Raw genomic sequence first — 21,282 nt, 5'->3', positions numbered from 1 at the left:
ACTGGTGTCCTTTCAGCTGATTTATCTCATACAGTGCACCTCTGCATGCTGGAAATGGGCCAAGACAGAAACATCTGGTATTCCAAAGAGCAAAGGAACAGAGCAAAATTTAGACTGCCTGCAAGATAATCCTCCTGGTGCTGCTCCACGAGAGCTCCAGGAGGTCAAAGAAGTCTCATTGCCAGAGCTCTTTGCTTGATATTGAACCGCATATAACAAAACAGATATGTGAAAAAAAAAGAGATGATGAATGGCCGAGTATATACTGATTCCCTCTATATCCAATTTAGCTTCTGGAGCTTAATGGTACTGCAAGTGCTTCTAATCCCACAAGATATGCGGTCGACTCAGACACAAGGAAGCAGGGCATGCCAGTCACTATCCCAGTCACCTTCTTGTGAGATTCAGAGAATTTCAAGAGTTGGTAGAAAGTGAGATTTACTAAAAACACTTGCTCCTCTTCCCAAAACAAATCTCTTTTCAAAATATCAAAAGCCTGTTCCTCTGATCTGCCTCAAGGATTTGTAATTTCAAGCCATTTCCATGAGCTAAAAGGGCAAGGTGAAGTATATCAGGAAACAGAAAATTAATCCAAACAGATAAAGAACACAAGTGTGCTGACAGCCATAACAAACTGTCCAAATCAAAGCAGACACCAGAATGCCATCTAAAACACACATGTACACAAATCTGTCTAACAGCTGGTATATGTGTACCTCTGGAGTCTCAGAACTTTCAGAAACTTTCAGAAAAGGGCTTCATATTCCCTGGAGTGTGATTGCACCAACTGGAGCATAAGGAATCACTTGAAAATTTGGGATTTTCTGCAAAATTCCAAACTGAGAGTCAACATTGAAGAGCCAAAGCATTCCATAATGTCGAGATCTGGGACTGCAGTTTGAAACGCTGTGTAACCCAGTCAAGCCCAAGCAGAACCAAGACATCAGGGAATACATACCCGGAAGTGAAAAATCCCAGCATAACCTTCCTGGAATCCTTGGTCCCTTGGTAAAACGTTTTCCACAAATTGCTTCCGCAGTGTCAGGGAGCCCAGGGCAGCCAGCATCCAGCAGTCACCTTGAAGGAAGGGAGAATCCAATGTATTCAGTCACTCACTGTTGTGGATCATAACTAACTCTTTAAAAGAGTGGACTTCCACATCTAAGAACCAGCTTGTTTAAAGAAACAAATATTCTTCTCTCTCCCTTTCCTCCCCCGAAACACTGAACCACTACCCAGTATTCACCAGCAATGTCCTTTGTCAACCCTGATGCCACCCAGCCATCCTTTTCTACTTTCATACTCCTATCATTTGTGGTTATGGAGAGACTTGCAGTCTAGAACATGGTTTAGGAAATCTCAGTGGGGTGAGAAATGGGAAGACCTATGGCCTGGAGAAGACTGAGAGGGGATCTTAGTAATGCATACAAATATTTTAAAGGCGAGTGTCAGGAGGATGGGGCCAGGCTCTTTTCAGTGATGCCCAGCAACAGGACAAGGAGCAATGGGCACAAACCGCAACACAGGAATTTCCATCTGAGTACAAGGAAGAACTTCTTTACTGTGAGGATGACAGAAAGAGCACTGGGACAGGCTGCCTGGAGAGGCTGTGGACTTTCCTTTTCTGGAGACATTTAAAACTTGCCTGGACATGATTCTGTGCAACCTGCTCTAGAGGAACCTGCTTTAGCAGGGGGTCGTACTAGATGGTCTCCAGAGGTCTTTTCCAACCCTGACCATTCTGTGACTTGTATGAGTCTGGATTGATCTGCACTAATTGTTTACTGCAGCTACCACAGTCCACATCTTCCTCCAAGAACACAGCAAAGCAATCACAGGTTATTGCTTTGTGCCAATCTTTTCCAAAACAGGAACGTGACCTTACCTATTTCTCCTTGCATGATATCAAATCTGCTAACTCCATCCATGATCAAACAAGGATTTCTCAGAAGTTCCTGGAGGGAAGAAATCGCAAAGAGCAGTGTGAGTACCCAGCCTTTGCCAGCAGTGTGTTCCTGCTCCTTGAAGACCCTTGCTTGCCTACCTTTTCCACAGCTTAAAACTATTTCTTTTGAGCCCTGAAGTTTTGTTACCTGATGCCAAAATAACAGAGGAGATACTTGGGTATCTCTTCTTCACTGTACTGAGCTATTCCTAGGGATGGAAACTTCTGGCTGGATGCTTACTGAGTTTTCATTTGGCTTCCTCTAATGCTACCAACACCTTTCAGAGAGGGCTTTAAGCCTGGCTGCAAAATCATGCAGGCACCTGGGGGACAGCAGGACAGAGACACAGAGGTTTCCAAGCAAAGTGGAGCAGGGCCTGTATTTCAGCTCAGCACTGGGTCTAGGAATGTTTTACTCTGAGCCTTTTCTGTTTCCATGCAGGACTAATGCAGATCAGCCTGGGCTGCTTTTCATCACTCCAGTGAGGAAGCTGTAGAAAGAGAGCTTAGTCTCTGGCTGCAAAATCCCATAGGTCTGGCTGACTTTTTTTAATTCAGGGAGAATTTTCCTGGCATTCCTGGAATGTCTTGCTTGGGCAGTGAAGGGGGAAACACTTCAGAGCTTGGCTTTGCACACAGAAACGTGAATCATTCTCCCACCTGTTTCTGCTATTGGTTTGGGATATCTGAGCACTAAGGTAGGAATGGCCTGAGCATCCCCTGTGAGTAACCCTTGGCACACACCAACTGGGTAAGGCTCTGTTTTGAAAGAGCAATCAGCCTTAAATAGGAGAGTCACTGCACACCTAAGAAAATGAAGAGATGAAAGCGAAAAAAACATTTGACTAAGCAAAACAATACAGCAGCTCTTCCTTAAGCAGGCCCTGGCATTTTTTCTCCCCAATTGATTTGACATGCTGCGCAAAAATGAGACCGGCACACAAAGTGACTCGTGACTCACACAGTTGCATGAGCTAAGCGTTAGCAAATGCTGTCAGTTTTCTGGAGTGGCTTCACAACGATCAAACCCCTCTAAGAATTTCCCTGTCAAGAGAAGATGCAATGCAACGTTGCTGCTCCAGGCTGGCGGACAGATCATGCTCCCACAGCACCACTGACACAGGGGAAAGCAGCCTGGGTACGCATCTTCCTTGACAGATGCTTTCATGCAGCCGTCTACACCTATGCCAGGACTTCAGGGATTTGCCGTAAGGAATTACCCATAGCATGGGAGCAGGCTTAAGAAGTCGTGGTCACCAGCAGCAGCAGTTGGTCATCATACAGGGAAGCGGCAGTGTTCAGCCCTTCTCCCTTTCCCTCTACATCTGCCTATCTTCTCCCTGCCTCTATTTCCCTGAATTCAAAACATTAAACAGTAACTTGCATGACAAGGGTCTGAACTTGGCCTTTTCCTTTGTGTGTCTGACTTGCCAGTAGTCATCAAAAAAACCCAACGGCATAAAGGAATGGCTACTTTTGTTCCCCCAACATTTCTGAGGCTGTTGAAGTGTTAGCTGCCCCAGACAGGGTGATTGGGCTCTGATGAGTGTGCTATAGTGCATAGCTGCCATGGGGGTAACCGCCGTATAGAAACAAAAGCCTGAAACTAATGGGAAGGCAGTCGTGTCTCTTATGAGGTTTCCAAGGAAAAGACTGATGCTCTACTCTGTGCTGGGACAATAAAGCTCTTAAGTGCACTGTGGATCCTGCTAGCCTGTTACAGAGACTGGCTGAAAAGTCAGCCCATTAGATGCTGCAGCAGATACCCTGTTGCCCACCAAGACGTTTGACTCCTCAGTAAGCAAACAGGGATGACCCGAGTCGTTAAACAGGTTCCTTGCTGAGGGGAACCAGTAATTTTGTCTAAAACCAGAAGAGACATGATCTGAAGTCAGCCTCAACCAACATGTGTTGACTGCGGATACAGACCATTTTGTGGCTGTCAGAGAGAACAAAAGCTGAAGTCAAATCTCTCCCTGTAATCCCCACCCACAACACATTAAACTCTGCTTCCAGGGGGGTGTACTCCCCACAGATTTAGGGGGCAATAACTGGAAAGCAACAGAGTGTGTGACTAGCCATGGAAAAGGGGCCACCCAGCAGCTGTCCCTCTGCAGAAACTGAATGCAGTGGCGAATGCAAGGTGAATTCCCACTGAGCTGACACCAGTGCCACTGGCTGAAAAGGCAGCAGTCCCCCCTGCTGCACGCACTGCTGTCAGAAATGGAGGGGCTGGTTTTAATGAAAGGTTTGTGCTTCCGAGTGTAGCCACCTCTTTGCAGGCTTGAGAAAACCAGGCAGCATGGGCACACTTCAAAAGGATGCACTGCACAGAGCACAGGCTCTTTGTGGAGCGTTTGGGTGTGAGCCAAGGAAGGGCAGGGGACAAACAGAAGCTGGAGCAAAGGCAAGAGGCAGCAGAAGTGGGGAACTGCAAGATCAGATACTTAGAAGAACTCTGGAAGACCACAGCCCCTGAAGTCAGTAGTGGAATAGCTGTTCCCTTGAATGATGCAGTGGGGAGCCTGAACTAAGTGCAGAGGGTTTCTGAAAGAGTTTAGAGGGCATAATTGTGATGGCTGCAGTGCTTTGGAAATACGGGCCTTCTCAACCAGAAGGAAAGCAATTCTCCAACTAGCTCCTCTTCCTTCAGAGGCAAGAATACAGCAGTCATAAACCACCAGAAACTATCACCTATTATTGCAAAATACAGCTAAGCACATAGTTACTGCTACACAAAACGTGCAAGCCTCACTATTCACTAGTGCTCAAATTGCATGGCAAACAGAGAAACCACAGATTTAACTTTAAGTCTGTCCAGCAGCAGTGCCCTGTTTCACTGAGAAATCATGATCAGGCTTTGTGGCATTTCCCCCAAGACTTTTCAGGTTTAGCTGGAGGGGGAAAGAAGACTGAGCTCAACAAGGCACGTGGTCTCTTCTCAGAGTGTCTATGAGTTCAGCAGTGAAGGCAACCATATGGGCTGCAAGTCAAGCGCTCTGCCTGAACTCATCCCCCTCAGGACAAAGCTATCATCACTCGCTTTCCCTGGCCTGCTGAAGATTCATTATGTATTCAAAATAAAAGGGAAGTTCAAGTTCAAACCAGTTCATCCTAGATAGAATGGTCTTACCACAGAAGACGTGTCTATCCAAAGGGCGAGATGGAGAATTAATTTGAGAGGTGGAAGGACAGTGCCCTGTACATGCATTTGTCTCTAAATTCCTTTTTATATTTGCTTGGAATTTTAAAGGAAAAACAAGTTCCCAGAGTAAGCTGGAGGTAAGTAGTCTAGACGTAGACCACATGCAGACATGCAAAAGACACAAACAGACATTTCTGTGGAAAATTGGAAGCCTGAGGTGGGATTTCATAGGCAGCGTAAGCCAGTCTGACTGCAGGCTGCTGCTCAGTATGGTGGGTCTGCCCGTGGCCACTTTCCCACAAACTTCCCACCCGCCCAGCATCATCCTGAGTGCAGGCGTAAAGCCACAGAGGGTTAAGAGACAGAAGATAACTCTTTGCAGAGCCACCTCCTGATGAGTTCACCTTAACCCCACAGTAAATCCCAGCTCCACTTCTGTTCCTGCCACACCATGACATCTTTCCCTTTGGTTGCACTTGTGTTGCTCCCCCTGTTCCAGCTACACCTTGACATTTCCTGCCACCATGAGTCATGGTGTTCCCTGTTCAACACACACCAATTAAGAAAAATAAAAAGGCTGCTATTGATTGAAAGCCAAACTCTGTTCTCAGCTGGACAAACCTTAATTCAGCATCACTGCTGTGCTCATAGTGTTGCTCTGAATTAGGAACTTGCAAACACTGTATTGCAGTTCCCTGGACTGAGGGCACTGCCCAGCTGTGCACTGAGGAGGGATCAGGCACACCACTGTCATACATCCCATAACCCAGGAAACCTCCACAGAACTAACACAGAAATAAACCAGTTGGAGTAAGAAGGGAGGGCAGAACAAAGGGTAAACTGTGCTTGGTCACACCGCAGGTCTGCCTTTTGCAATGACTTGTCTTCGACAGCTTGGAGAGGGAGAGGATAACCAAGCAACCTGAAATTAATGCTCCTCCTGCACACCTCCTCCCACTCTCCATCACTTGGGGACTAAAAGTTTTCCCAGGCTGGAGTCCCTATCCACAGTTTTGTATTTATTAAACCTCGAGGGAATCAGGAATCTGTTTTCTTGAATTTGCCTAATTTTTTTTTTTAAACTCATATTCTGTTTTTCTTTGACATTCTCTTAGATGGGAAAAAACCAGGCTAATCTCAAGGGGTTTGCTTGTACCACCAGAACTCAATTCCCTGCTTTACAGCAGAATAACTCAATTCCTAATTGCCTGTTTTCAATACAAACACCTCAGTTGCTTAAAAAAAAAACCCTGCTCTGCTTCAGCTCTCTCTCACAATGGAGGAATGAGTTCCACAGACTCCACACAAGCAGGAAGCCCACAAATGTGAGAGCAAAGTCCTGTTGGAAGACAGACTGGTGTCCTACAACCAGCAGAAACAGAAACCAGCTCAGATTTTACCTGCAACCCGTTTGTGTGGCTCAGTGTAATTGTAAACAGAGGAGGTAAATACAAAGGAGGTAAAGAAGGGAGGTAGCCCTGTCTACCCCAAGCCTTTGACAGACGTTTCCTTACAGGTCTGGAAACCTCCTGCTTGGACCATACAGCACAAGCTGATGTTTTCCAAGTGGCAGGGTGTCACCAGGTATTCCCCTGTGCCCACCACAGCCATATAATCTTGCTAGCTAACTCCCCAACCTGAGAAACAGGGAAGCTGGTGAGTAAGTGGACCACCATAGGAACACTGCCTTCCCCTCAACCCGGGATGCATGCATCCCCCCTCCCCCAACCAGCCATTCCCAAAAATCAACAGAGCTGGGAGATACTATGCAAATAAACCCTCCTCATCTAAAGCCAGTGCAGAAAGACAGACGTAATAAATGGTGACACGCTACAGCTTCCTCAGCCCAAAGATACGAACTCCGAAGTCAAGGTCAGATGCAATCAGCTGAGTAGGCAAGAGCTGAGACATTGGCAGCCTGGAAATGCTGTTCCTGTTCAATTACACTGATTGCACGCGCACACTCAAAAATAAGTGAATTGATTTTGATTTTCATTAGGGAGAAATACTGAACATGATCCAAGGGCCTTGTGGCCCCTGGGAAATGCTGAAGTTGTGAACTCCATCATGAACAGCTGGCAAGCAGCGTTGGGTCATGCCAGAAAATGGCCCTAAGGTGACAGACCTGCAGGTAGTGCAGGACAGCACTATCCCTCATCACCACGCACTTGCTTTATTAAAGCAGCTCATGCGACAATCCACATTTATTTTTCCTCTTTTTTTTTTTTTTTTCTTTTCTTTCGGGGGGGGTGGTGGGGGGTGTAGGTTTTTCTTCATTTGCCTCTGTGGTAGCAGAGCTAAGATTTTAGGTTAACTTCAAACTGTTGTCTGATTTCTTGCCTGAACAAAATCTGTCTTTTTCTCCCCTCCGGCTACAGACAGGCCAAGGCTGATGCAATAGGAACTCCAGCTCAGCTTATCTGTTTGGAAAGATTTTAACTTCAAAACTATTTTTTTAAAGGGTCCATTTTGATTTAGTCAGTTCCTAGGTTCAAACCCCCTTAATGTTGATGTTCATTCCTGGAAATTTCTGGGAATTAAATATAATCCAAATAAAAAAACAGTATCCAAACAGCAGTGCAGAATCATGATAGGTACTCTGCTCCTGAAAGATAGTTAAATTTGCTTTTGGAAGGGATGAAAAAATGTGAGCAAGCCTTTTTGCAAAGTTACTGAATCAAATGACAAATCACTATTCACAGCAAACAAGCATTGGCTCAAAGCGTACCATTTTCCCCAATGCTTTTTAGGTAAGTGCAGTAGCATGGCTCTGGGTCTCTGCTAAGGGAACCCGGTATATCCCTTGCTCAAGTTCACACTAAAGCAGCCTCTTTTGGTGGCTTCTATCCAAGGAGTTCTTTTAGACTCTACTCTTCCCTTCCCCTGACACGTGAGACAAATACCCAAGCAGTCCATGCCCTGACGCTCCAAACAGACTGTGATGATGCAGAGGAAACCCATGATGGCTATTATTTCAGACAGTCCTTTCGCCACACACCCTCCTACAAGTCACGTCAGAGGCACTCAGGGATTTCTCTCATGCTGATCCTCAAACCTCTGCTAGCCACTTTGCAGCTTTTCCCTGTCTTCTGGTTTTCCCATGCAGATGTCTGTCTACGTTAAACTCTCGCTCAGCAACCCCTCACTCTATAAGGGAGCTACAGGGTCTCCAAGAGACAAAAGGTGAGCAGTGCAAGAGCAGTCGTCTGTGACCTTGAAGCCCCTTCAGAAAAATCTTCAGTGACATCACCCTCTGCCCATTTTAGCCTTTTTTTTAAAGCACAAGCGCTGAAGATCAGAGATTGTCCTTAACATGTGTAATGGGCACCACACTGTGCACAATGGTGGGCTACCCCTGGTGCACAGCTGAGGCACTGCTGCGTACGTGGTAATCTCTCTCCTCTCATACATGCCATGTTTGAAAAAAACCAAATGTTAACAAAAATAAAGCATTCTGCATTCAGCACTACCACAACTCACATCATCTGGATCATCCTAATTCGGTTTCTTTTTGCATCTGTATAGCACTATGCATCATGATCAGAACAGAGTGAAATCTTTAGTCTAAACATTAATTGATTATAAATGCGTATTCAGCAACAGCAAATCATTTAATGACTTCCTCTATTCCACTTAATTGCTTTCTTGAATGAAAAGCACTAAACAATGAAAAAAATAGTTCTGAACATTTTTAAAGGAGTATCTCATATTTTTAAATGTTCAGAACTCTTCAAGGAGAATTTCCCTTTGACTGATCTTTAGAAAAGCCCAGCTATAAAAATTCCTTTGTTGGCTCTGAAGTACAACTTCTCTTCCATTTCTCAAAACGGTGGGTGAACTGACAAGTTAATTGCAGAGCTCCTGCTGTATCTGGTACCTCCAGCCCTACTTCTAATAATGCTTGAAATACCACATGCAAAACCTCTGTTACAAACTGTGCATGTTTCAATGGATGTAGACCAAGGGCCTGGGGATGAAAACACAGCCTGGAGCAGTCCCAGCTCCTGGGAACAGCAACCACTACAGTTAGAAAATGTGACATTTTGAATGTTGTCTTGGCGCTGCTGATCCACCTCCACCTTTAGGGACTCCCATGTTAAATCAGCTCACTTTACAAATCAAAATAAGTTGTTTCTGACTGTCATCACTGCTATTGCTGCCTGAAAAAAATCAAGCTGTTTTCTCTCTACTTTATACATCACCCCAGATATGAGGACTCCAAACTCTGAATGTTATCTGGCAATTCTCTTGACAATGTACAAGGTAAAATAGAAGCAGCATGTTGCTCAGCTGCTCAATTGGATCTGGAACAATGACTGCAGTTATAATTGCTGTCTACCACTTAAATAACCAGATACTATATGACTCAGAAAATGAAGGCTAAGAGACTATCAGGACCAAGATGCCGCTTTTGTTACAAGTATATTTCCAGCCAAATTTTTTTAAAGTCAGAGGGAGCTAATGGAGGCTAAGAAAAATATAGACATAGATTAAATTGGCTATTCTGCCCCTGCTTCACTCCACCAGGAGACAGAGGCCAAGGTCTGACATCACTGTGACAGCCTAGGTATTGTGATATTTGAGAACTTCTGATTGGGCTCTTCAGGCAGTTGATGCCATTGCCCTTTGTCTTGCATCTTGTCTAGCAAGACAAAAGTCTGGCTGGTCAGGACATGGCTACAGGTGGAAAATTCAGTCAAACTAAGAAAAAAAAAATTAAATGGAGCCTTCTTCAGCACTGACATCTTGGGTTTCTGTTGAAGGTGAGTCAGTTGAGTCAGCAGTCTCAACTTCTGTCCCTTGAGTATGTTGTAGAAGAGCAACTGGTGATGCTGCCTTAACCTTTATAATAGAAGAAAAGGCTTTTCAATGTTCACATCATAAACCCTGGACCATGAACATATGGATTAATTTTTTAGAGGAGAGGTCTGGCAAAGAAAATGACTTTTCATCCTGCTCCTTCCTGAAAAAAATCTGAAAAATTATTGGAAGCAATTGGTTCCAGTCAATTCGGCAGGGTGTTGCTGGAAACTGTGTAGCGATTGCTGAAGAAAATCTTCAGAAGGGAAGTGCTGGGAAGGAGAGGACCTCTGCAAATTTTTGAAACTGATTCCACAAAAACTTTCATTCATCAACTTAATCTTCATGGATTCAGCAAAAAGGAAGGAGATTTTCTAACACCTGCCTCATCTGACAAGCACTAGCAGCAGCAGGTTCTGCTTTTGGCAAGTTATGTCTGTTCCTTTATATTTATATTCAAGCAGGATAGATATTCATCCCATACTGTGGTGCTTCAAAATTAGTGGTATTTGGGTTTCTAAGTCAGTTTGTGTGCTTTTGAAATCCTACATTTCTCTGCTGCTCCCAAATGGCGAAAACACCAGGGTGGTTAGTACTTAACAGAACTGTATCATAACATTTTATTCCAGTTTATTCATCTTTAAAATGCCCCTGAGAGTCCTTTCTAATACTCATATTTGTCTTTTGTGAGTTCGGTGCTTAGTTATTATATCTTTGTCTTTCTCAGTCTGGAAGTGGTGGCAACTAACTTCTTCCCTTTGCATTTTTTAGTTATTCTTCTACTTTAACCCCTATTTCAAAAGGGATTATCCCCACCTGCTATAAATCTGGAAGCAGAGCACTGGTGTAAAAAACACAGCACCAGCTGCATTCTCACTGGACCCAGTTTTGAGGAAAGGCTGCCTGAGGAGAAGCCTGTATGTTCAGCCAGCAGTAGGAGCTGCTTCTGCAGGGGAGCACGATCCGTTCATAGCAGCTTCACAGAGGACAGGACACCCAGACATCTGCACCCAGTACCTCCACACCTACCAAGCCATGTGATAAAGCGTCAACCCAGATGGGAAATACCTGTACCTCTGCACCCACAATTTGCCTGACACTTTCAGGCCCTGCTGCAGCAGTGGGTAGTGAGAAGTTTAAGCCTCTGGCCCCATCCCTATCGCCACAACACTGCAGCTACAGCCCTGCTGGCATCCAGACTGCAGCTGCTGCTCCCTCTGATACTTCACCACCTCATATTCCTTTTACACCAGGGCTGGGACTTCCCACCTCTCGATCCGGGCATCCACATTCAGCAGCTATGCAGGCTCCCTGGGCTTCCCCTCTGTGAACCATGGCTCTCAACGTCCATGCTAGCAGCAGCCTCTGCTGCTGCTATGCCAAGGCCACTGCATTGCCAAGCTCCAGCGTACCCTCATTGCCCTACTTGCATCTTCTGTCCAAACCATTCTTTTTTAGTTGTCTTGCCCTGCATCTTCAGCCTCACAGTTGCTGTCTCTACACCCTGAGGGGCTGTCTTCAGTGAGATGAACTGATTTGCTCCAGGCCAAGGAAGCCAAAGGCCCCAGGCACTAGCAGTGTGCACTCAGCAAAACCCAGCAGAAGGCCAGTGAGTGGCTAATCCAGTAGCTGCACCAGCGGCAAATGGCACACAGCAGTGCTATACAATGCAGCCTGACCATGGAAAGATTCCCTACATTAGGTCCTAGGATAAACGAGCTGAGTATGTGATTCCACTTCCCAATTTAAACAGCCATATGCCAGCTAATGACAACTGCCTATTAAACCGCAAGTGGGAATCAGCAGGCAAATGTACTTCATCTCACACCTTACCCAATTATTTTAAAATCGGTATTGCTGAGTCAGGGGCTTGGATTACAGAAATCAGAGATCTTTAACAGAATTTGACAGCTTCTTGGGTTTGCACAAAGCCCTCTAGAAGCATGTCAAAGTGGAAACACTAGTTCTAGTTAGGTTCATAGGTGGAACTTCCTACAAAAACATACCCTATGAAACCATTCGTGTTGCAGAGGTTATCTTCCCTTACACATCCTACAGCCAGGATCCCTCCTTGCAGTGTTCCCCTTAGGGTCTACTTCCCTGCTCAGCACAGATCTCCTTCCCCAAGTTGAAGGCCTTTAGCCTCTGGCCATCAGTGCTCCCATTCAGCAGCATGGCTACAAAACACCACAGCTGGCGTAACTCACAGTTGGCCTCTTCCATTGTATTTGATACAGTCTATCCTGTGGGAGCAGGTCGGGACCAATGGAGCTGACGTGAGCAGGGAAGGTGGTATCCTCAAAAAGCAGTCCTTGGCTCAGGCAGGCGGCTTGCAGGCGGTTGAAGTCCTGATTATTAAATTTCTTCACATTCTGGTGGCTTCCCATTGCCCTTGTTGTTTGCCAGCCCTGTTCTAACGTCACAGCAGAGCCGGGGGCGAGCATTGTGCCCCTTCCCTGTGAAGGAGAGACATGGATTGCCATTAGTTTCCCAATCAAAAATGGTGTCTTAAGAGTGTGGGAAAGCAAACACCTTCCCCCCTTCCCCCCCACCCCACGAGGATTGCAGAGCAGCAGCTTGCAAAGCTGAGGGCAGTCACAGTGACAAAATCCTTATTAGCTGGAAATGTGTGGGGAAAAAGTAGTCGTCAAATCCCAACTGGTTTATCTTAAACCAGTGCTGTCACTGCTACAAATTCAATTTTGAGTCTTCCCTGAGGACAGAGAGCAAAGCTGTTAGCGAGCCGCTCTGTTAGTACTGAGGTACATCTGCAAGCATAAGCAAGCATAGGGGATGGAGCAGGAGCTGCAGGCACAGGGGAGAAGAGAGGTGGTGTGAGCAGGGAGGCTGCTCAGAGGTACCCAGGACTCTTCTGGCCATGCATCACACCTGTGCTCAGTTATTTACTCTGTTTCATTTCCACAAGCAAGCACTTAATGATCACTTTCTGTGAGATGTAAAGGAGGCAGAGATATGCCTTTCCTCGGGATCTGCTCCAAAGACCCCAGGCAGATTAGGGGATGGCTTCCTACCAGCTTACACCAACATTCCACCAGACTCCCTACAGCTACAGTGCGGAGATGGATCCAAGCTGAAACATCCAGACCTGGATCCCACCTGCACTACTTGTTCACATGAGTGTGCACCAAGGTCTGGACTTTTGGACTTAGTAGTTCATTTGGAGGCCAGTGTTTAAACAGATCTGAATTGCAAATGTGTATTTAAGCTGGGCACTCATTGCACTGCATATCCACAGGTATTCCAGTCTGGAGCATGTTCGAACCCCTCTTTGTTAATATATCTAGAGGAGCAATTCACTGAGGAAAAGCGAACATTTCACACATGCAACAAAACCCTAGACTGGACAGATCTGCTAATATATCTGCTGGCACAGCTAAGGAAGCACGTGGGAGCTAAAATCTCCTGCTGTGGACTCCATCGCCTTTATAGTCATCAAAAAGCACAGCAGGACTCTTGCCATCAAAGATCTACTTTTGTTCCAAAAGGAGGTGGTGCATCTTCCATGGAGATGGTGGACATAGAGACCAGTGAGAGCATGGGATAAGGGCACAGGAAGGTGGAAAACTTGCACATTTGGAGGGGCAGTGGCCTCGCAGCTTAAAAAGAGCAGTTTGTTTTGTCTAACCAGAGTAGAGGCTTTTGGATGCACTCCCCAGAGCCACATGGATGTAGAGAGACATGTACCATGTGTGCACCACCTCCTAGGAATCTTTCTTCAGCTAAACAGATCTGTTGTGGATTTCAGAGTTCAGAGAAGTAGCAGGAAGATTGTGCAGCCTGCCTTGCCTCCTGGTCCCTGCTGCAGCACCTTTTATCACACAAAATTCCACATTGCTGGATCTAAATGTAACTCAGGGTTCACACCAGTTTTCACCTTTCATTCACACTTGCCCTCACAAAACCAAAATTTTAACTGTCCCAAGCTATATCCCTTTTGTCCCTTTCCTTATGAAAAAAGATGCTCCTGGTGAAGCCCAGTATTAGCGCACACATCCTCTGGCATCTTGCATGACAGATGCCACTGTACTTGATCCAGTGATTTCTGTCCCTAACTCCTGGCTTCCACTTAAAATGGTGCATTCTCTATTTATTTTTTTTTTTAACTTTTTAGTAGATGAAAGGGCTCTTTCCTACCAAACAAACATATCTGTAGGTCTGGTATGCTCCTGGTGCAGCCCAAATTGAGCAGATGGCTCCAGTAAGAGCAAAGCCCCAGTTTTGTATTGTGAATTGTTCACATATGTGAAAAACACAGATCAGCTACACTGAGCATGTGATACAGCCTCACACACACATACACACACACTTTTTACTTAGTGTCATCACCTTTCTCAGGGCTTCAAGTCACTTGGCCTCCTGGCATTGTAACAATGGTCTAGAAAAACAAGGAGTTTTGCATCTCATTGTTTTAATTAAAAGCCCCACAAAAAAATCAGATGGAATTCAGAAACCACCCTCGGCCAACAAGAAGAGAGAACATTTCCCTCGGGCTTTCATTTTTTAATACAATGGAAATAAATCTCATGTAATGTACCATAACACGACAAGGGAATGGCTTCTTCTTAACAAATACTCATTTGAAACTGTGCCCAGACCCCATGCATGCTAAGATCTATTTCTTGCAACAGTGTTCCAGCAAAACTGATTACTAATTCCAAAACTCAAATTAAAATTAACAGAGCTTGAAGGCTGGGTCTGACACGCGTTCCCTCTCTTCTGACAGAGAACAAGAGTTTTTAGCATGTGTGTGTGTGTGTTTAATTACGTTGTTTAACATACCCAGAATAAATTAGCAGCCAGACTGAAGAAAATAATACAGCTAACTATTTTTCCTTTGCAGGAATAACTTCATCAGCATCATGACTGGGGGCACACATGCACATATACGTAAGCTCAATATCTATCCATGCCACTGCGCAGGCAGCCCATGGGGTCACACGCATCTGGCTAGTACTGTCTTGTCTGCACCTGCACGCTCTGCTGGCCACCTTTTTTTTGAGCAGCATCCTGAACCCTGGCCACAGCTCTCTCCCGCTTGGTTCTCACCAGTGCGCCAGCAACAGCAAAGATCACAACAGCTTTTAAAGAGGAATACTGCCTGCCTGGTTGTGGATGTTCTTACAGTTACTGAACACCTGAAGCAGAAAAAAAGTTTAAAGGGACAAAATTATAACACAATGGCTCTCAGAGGTATTGCCTTTGAACTGCTCCCTGCCACAAGATGTGGGGAGAGAGGGGCAGATTTCAAAAGCTCACAAAAGCTGGTTCAGACATGTTGTGAAACATAGGAGAAAACAGAAAGACTGACTCTCAGAGAAGGAAGGAAATTATTATTGGGAAGAAGTTAAACATACATTTACTTAGTCTTGGGAACTTCTCCAATAAATTTACTTATCTGAAATTGAGAAAGGAAACACGCCCAACTTTGCATCTACTGCTCTTTTTTGGTTCCTCTTCCTTCTCAGCAAAGAGAGACCCTTCTTGCTGTCTGTCTCAGAGGCAGGGTCAAATCACAAAGGGTGAGGGGGGGGAGGGGGAGAAGTGGAAAAGCTACAGAGAGAGGGATAAAAAGAGATCAAGTGTGACAGATAGAAGGGATGGTAAGAAAAGAGGGATCTCTGAGGATATCAGAGCAAAAAGGATGGTGACCCCTGCAGAAACTAACCTGAAAAGCTGAAGCACCCACCAATTCCTACATTAAACTGCTTAAAAGCCAGCAGAGAAGGGTGTGTCTCATCTCCCTCCAACACTCATTCACAAAAGATGTTAAGCCAATATTATAATCAGGTACTCAATGGTGGCAAATGCTACTGACAGCTAATTATACTTTGCATAAAGATTTATGTCATAGTATAGACATAATTTCCTTCAATGGTTTCTGATATTTTTCGCTGAGTAGAAAGTAGAAATAGGCAATTAGAAAATGTGTGTCTACTTCATAGCTGAGCCTTCTCCTCTCCACTGATTTTCTCAAAACATTTCCATTACATGCTGGCTCAGCTGGGTTTCTGTACTTTAGGAAGAGCAGTTGAATTTTCTCAAACTACAAAAAAATATCAGAAATGCCAATAAGCTAAATAACCAGCAGCCCTTCTTCCCCTGTTCCCTCTCAAACACTCCAAACTACTGATATACATTTCATCTCACCCATAACAGTCAATATATGCTACAGTAATGCAAGCCCTCTTTCTCTCTAAGACCCTGTCATTCATGTATTGGGAGCACTGTAAAAAAATCAGGAAGTCAATTCCAGAATTGTTTTGCATTCAGAGAAAAAACAAATGAGAGTTTACTGCTTTTCATCAGCTTGCCCACAGTAGCAGCAACCTGAAGAGGCAGAGCAGGGACCTGAACTTGGACAATAGCTCCTTGTACATACAATGTGTGAAAGCCTCGAGTACCTCAGAAATCAAAACCAAAGCCAGGCACTTCGGCAGCCCTCCAGAAGATAACTTTCCCAGTGGCAACTTGCGTGACCTTCTGCTCCAAACAGTCTGTGAGGTACTCCCTTCTGGCTATTTATTAAGTCAATTTTCTCCTTTTTTTGCATACATAGCATAGGACAGTTCCAGACACCCTTTTTATACCTCATTTAACGGCAGCCTACAGTAACTATAGTTGTCCTCATCTTAGGATCTCCACTCCCACTTGTTCCAATTACTTCTGACAACTTACCTTTTCATTATGAGCCTGTTTCTAGGACAGCAAATTAATCTTTTCTTTTCCTTCAGGTAACATTAAGGATGGGAACTCTAATTTATTTTGTCTCTCCAAAACAAATCCCTCCCAATGTGTCTGTGGTGTTTTTCCAGCACTATTACCTGTATTTCACCTGCTTCATCTTGTAATAAGTAAAAGAGCAAAGTGGTATTTACCTGCAATGCCTCCAGTGTAACTCTCCCGCCAACACCAACGGAGTAACAGACAGACTGGCACTATCCCCGTTTTCTTTTATAGGGCAGCTTTTACCACACCTTAAGTAAACATAACCAAGTTGAATCTGAGTTCAAGGCCAAAAGCAGGTAGTCTGGCTGGGGTGACGTAGTTTCATCCAGATACCATACCGTGGAGATATATATACACTTCTGTTAGTCATCCACAATGAATTGTCTATCAGCCTATGTTGGTTGACAGTTTCAGGTGGCTAACTGTGGCTTCAGGTGCCGTTGTTCTTATAAGAAAACAGGATGATTTGTTTGCGCCTCCCACACTTTCATATTATCTGTTTTCTTCCGCACACTACCAGGAAATGCAGCAATCATCCTGGATCCAGGCACAGCCTGGTAGGACTCACGATGAAACAAGTCGTCAGAGCTGTGCGTCATTCTTTCTGCAGCAGTAAAAACTGAATACTTTCAGGCCAATGCCTGTTAACATTTACACCAGGCTCAGACTTAAATTCCGCATCAGTTCACTCACTTGGGTACTTCACATCCAGCACTGCCTGAAAAAGTAAGAGTTACCCATACATTTAGGAGACCTAGGGGACTGACCTGCATTATCCTAAAGCCCAAAGCCAAAAAAATTAGAGTATCTAGCAAAAATACAGGCATAAGGAGGTTATTTCATTTTTGGGAGGCTAAACTGAGATAGCCTAAAGAGGCCCAAAATTCAAGGGAGTGGATGCAGCACATTCTCAAGGACAGAGTCCCTGGCATCAATCCTAAGTATATTTCTATAGCCTGCAAACATGTTTTTGAAGAAAAGGCCCTTGATGTCCTGGTGAACTGCAAGCTGAACAGGAGCCAACAATGTGCCCTTGCAATACAGCAAGCCAACAGCATCCTGGACTGCACGAGTTGCAGCATAGCCAGTGGGTCAAGACAGGGGATCTTTCCCCTTTGCACAGTGCTTTTGAGACCGTATCTGCAGTACTATGTCCAGTTTTGGGCTGCCCAGTATAACAGGGGAGCTGAAAGTGCAGCAACTCCAGCAGACACCCACCAGGATGGTCAGGCTGGAGGACACAGCACAATAGAAGGGGCTGAGAGAGCTTGTGTGCTCAGCCAGAAGAAAGAGACGTAATTGCAGTTACGTAAAAGGTGGAGCCAGACTCTTCTCGAAGGTGCACAGCAGATGGACAGAGGCAACAGGCACAAGCAGCAGCAAGGAAAATTACACATGGCTGGAGAGAAAAAAATTCTTCAGGGTGGTTCAGCCCAGGAACAGATGCCCAGAGAGACTAGAGCATCTCCACCTTTGAAGACACTCAGCTAGATGAGGCCATCAGCAACATCACCTAACTTGGAAGTTAACCCTACCAAGAGCTGGAGTGGGACTCAAAGACCTCCTAAGGTCCCTTCTCAGAGAACTATCTGTACTTCACTGTTTCTGGAGCCGCAGCTCACGCTCCAGGCTAGCTTCAGGCTGGCTGGGCCGCATGCAAGTGGGACACGGCAGCGGCAGCACAGAAGCCCGCAGAAGCTGCAACTTGCGTGGTTAAGTGCACTTTCAGCTGTGCTGAGGCCCCACTGCTGTCGATACCCAAGCTTGCAAATGGAAAACCAGCTCAGGTTATGTACACAGCAGGTTAGGTACTTAACCCAAGGAATTACCCTCTCTTTTTCAAGCTACCCCAAGTTATTGATCAAAGGAAAAGTTACTCTATGTTTATGAAGTTTATGAAGTGAATGTTTATGAAGTGCAGCTTGGGGATTAACAGGAAAACTTAGCAATGCATAGTTCTTTCCTTACTCAAAGTAGCAGAATCACCAGGGCTCAGAAATTTCTTCAGAACAAGGCTTTCTACTTGGAAAGCAGTCTTTTTGAGGCAGGGCGCTAGCAGTTCCCATAGCAGCTGGTCCGTAGGAGCCAGGAGAGATGAGAACATAAAAGTGCTCATGAAAAAGACAGTTCAGCTTCTTCATCAACATTTAGTTTAGTTCTGGGGGTCTAAAAGCTGTCCACTGCACCCTGCCTACCCACATTTTAGGGCTTTCATTTCCTCATGAGTTGTCAACTTTTAGCAAACTCTAATAGGAAATGCATCTGTGTAAATCAGACCAAAACCTGCCCCAGAGAGCAAAACAGGTGCAGTTTTCCTTTAAGAGCTGTTTTCCACAACCACTACATAAATAAAAGCTGATTGCACTAGAAGCAGGGAGTAAAGATTTCCTTCATTGCAGGAAAGGAGCTCTGGGGTGATAAATGCCAGCGCTGCTAGCTCATCTGACAGCGCGTGTGCTGTTAATCGCCTCCTCTTTGGGGAAACGGCAGGTATATTCCCCTCAAGGTATGGTGATTCATTGTCTGGAACTGATATCTCTGCTTAGATGGTGGATTAACATGATTTAAGAAATATTCATTGCAAAGTTGATTAGAAAGCACCATCACCAACCTGGCAGGAGATTTCAGTTATTGCAGCGTGACACCATTTTGAGATTGTCAGCTTTTCTGCAGAAGGCTGTATTGATGTGTCCATTTTCACAGTGGCTCCAGAGAAGGAAAGCCAGAAGAGGCTGAGGGATTTATGTGCGGTAATGAGCCTTTGGATTATTTGCTCTCCTAAGTGTTTGTGGAATCCTGAAAGAAAAAGAAGAGGCATTCAAGTGAAAAGCACAGGGCTGTGCGCTGGGAGAGCAGGGGTGTTTTCTGCTAGTGGCACCCCGTGAGATCGTGCCAGATACAACATCGCCCTGGCTTAGAGGTTTGCTTTTGCAGAGCGGGGACATTAATCCACCTCAGGGTAGCTCTGCAGTTTAATCCACTCAGGAGCAAAAGATGCCGAGGGATCAGTGGAAACTCAAAACTGCTTCTATGCTGTCAGCTACCACCTCAGGGCTGTTAGCCCCTAAGCTTGGGGCCAAGAGCTGTGGTGCATTTTTTCCCACTGGTCCAGTGGGCACTGGCACCAAAGGGCAAATATGAAGAAGTGCTCTTGAACCTGTGTTTTCTGTGAAGTTAGCATGGCTTGTGAGGTCTCAGCTGGCACCACAGAATTTCACATGTTTTGGCATTTAACACTTATTCCTCTCTTCCCTGGAATAAAAATACACCCCAAAAAATGCACAAAACCAGGGCTTCTTTTCAAAGAGATTTTAAACGAAATAGATTTATCTTTTCTCCCCTTTGCCCAGCTTTCCTGAGGGCAGACTGCTGTTCTGCATAGCCAGCAGCCCTGAAGCAGCAAGTTTTATGTCAGCTTCTGGGGGAGGGGGAGGGGGGGAGAACAGCATAATTTTGCTCAAGTACTGGTGGAAGCTTTGGCATTAAGAAAACCAACTCTCCTCACTCCACCCACAGAACTTATGTGCTGAAGTATTAAGACTGATATCTTTTGCAACATTTCAGACATATGCCTTCATTTCTTAGTTCCGCTGTTTTTATCCCTGTGAAGATCACACTCTTTTTAGCAGAAATGCACCTAAGTTTCACCATGGTAAATAATAAAAAAAACAGGCTGGGAATTTTTCCAGAGTAGTGAACACAGCTATGTTTTGTGTAAAGGAAGAAACTTCCTTCAGTCATCTTCACATTTGCTGCAGTGATTGGGTGTCCCACTGCTTTTGCATTATGGGACTAATGGAAGAATGCTATCAACCCATTTCATTTCCTCATTCATAATTTTGTATATAAGTCAAGTGTTACCATTTATTTGCTTCTTTTAGACAAGATGCAGGGAGCCTACGAATAATATTATTCACAGACAATCTCCTTTGCTCTGTGTTTATACACTCATATTTCTGGCAGGACCAGCCCTTCTGAAGCACAAACTTTTATGACTATATAAACTATCAGGCAAATAGCAAAGTCCTACTTCAACATCTGTTTTTACGCAGTCCTCACCCATGAGCTGCCCCTCAGTGCAAATTCACCATGAGCTGCAACACTTTGCCATGTTCACATATGAATCATTTTGCTCATAAATGAAGTACAACTGCTGCTGGAGTGAAATGTGGCAGCTGCTTAACAGTACATAATGAATCTGCACAGCTAGATCCTACTGCCACTTGAGGGAGGGGGGATTTGGTGTGAAAAATATATATATCTGGAGCCCTATTTTCAGAAGAAATATCCACCGACTTCAGAACTACAGTGGGAATTCTCCAAGAATAAAAATAAAAATAATAAGAAAAAAACAGGCAGCCTGCTACCAACAGTCATATTAGCACTAGAATTTCCCAGTGGAATATTTTTCCTTCAGAAAAATACCAATCTGTCAAACGTGAAAGCCACTAGCAATGAATTTTCACCATGAGAAAGACACAATACATTTGTGAAATGTTGGTAGTCTCCATTTTGATTTTGGAATAGTCTCATTTGTTGGTTATGAGAAACCCATCACTTCAGGATCCTCTCTGTATTATCCAAAAAGTTTAACATTGCAATGTAAAAAAGATTCCAAGTGTTACTGCAATAGCTCACTACATTC

At 44.8% G+C, this 21,282-nt stretch overlaps 1 protein-coding gene across 1 annotated transcript in view; it reads right to left on the bottom strand.

Annotated features, from left to right (window-relative positions):
* LOC121096413 (calpain-13-like) overlaps positions 1-12,334 on the bottom strand; it is a 43,147-nt gene extending 30,813 nt beyond the window's left edge. The window contains exons 1-3 of the mRNA XM_040612327.1: positions 12,098-12,334; positions 1,886-1,955; positions 959-1,077 (exon numbers count right to left, since the gene is read on the bottom strand). Of these exons, the coding sequence (XP_040468261.1) occupies positions 959-1,077; positions 1,886-1,955; positions 12,098-12,334 (426 nt within the window). The remainder of the gene's footprint in view (positions 1-958; positions 1,078-1,885; positions 1,956-12,097) is intronic.
* Between the last annotated feature and the right edge of the window lie 8,948 nt (positions 12,335-21,282).

Source organism: Falco naumanni, chromosome 12, assembly GCF_017639655.2.
Source record: "Falco naumanni isolate bFalNau1 chromosome 12, bFalNau1.pat, whole genome shotgun sequence".
NCBI classification, from domain to species: domain Eukaryota; kingdom Metazoa; phylum Chordata; class Aves; order Falconiformes; family Falconidae; genus Falco; species Falco naumanni.
Note: the sequence above shows the minus strand (reverse complement) of the source record. Positions and strands in the feature narration are given on the sequence as shown.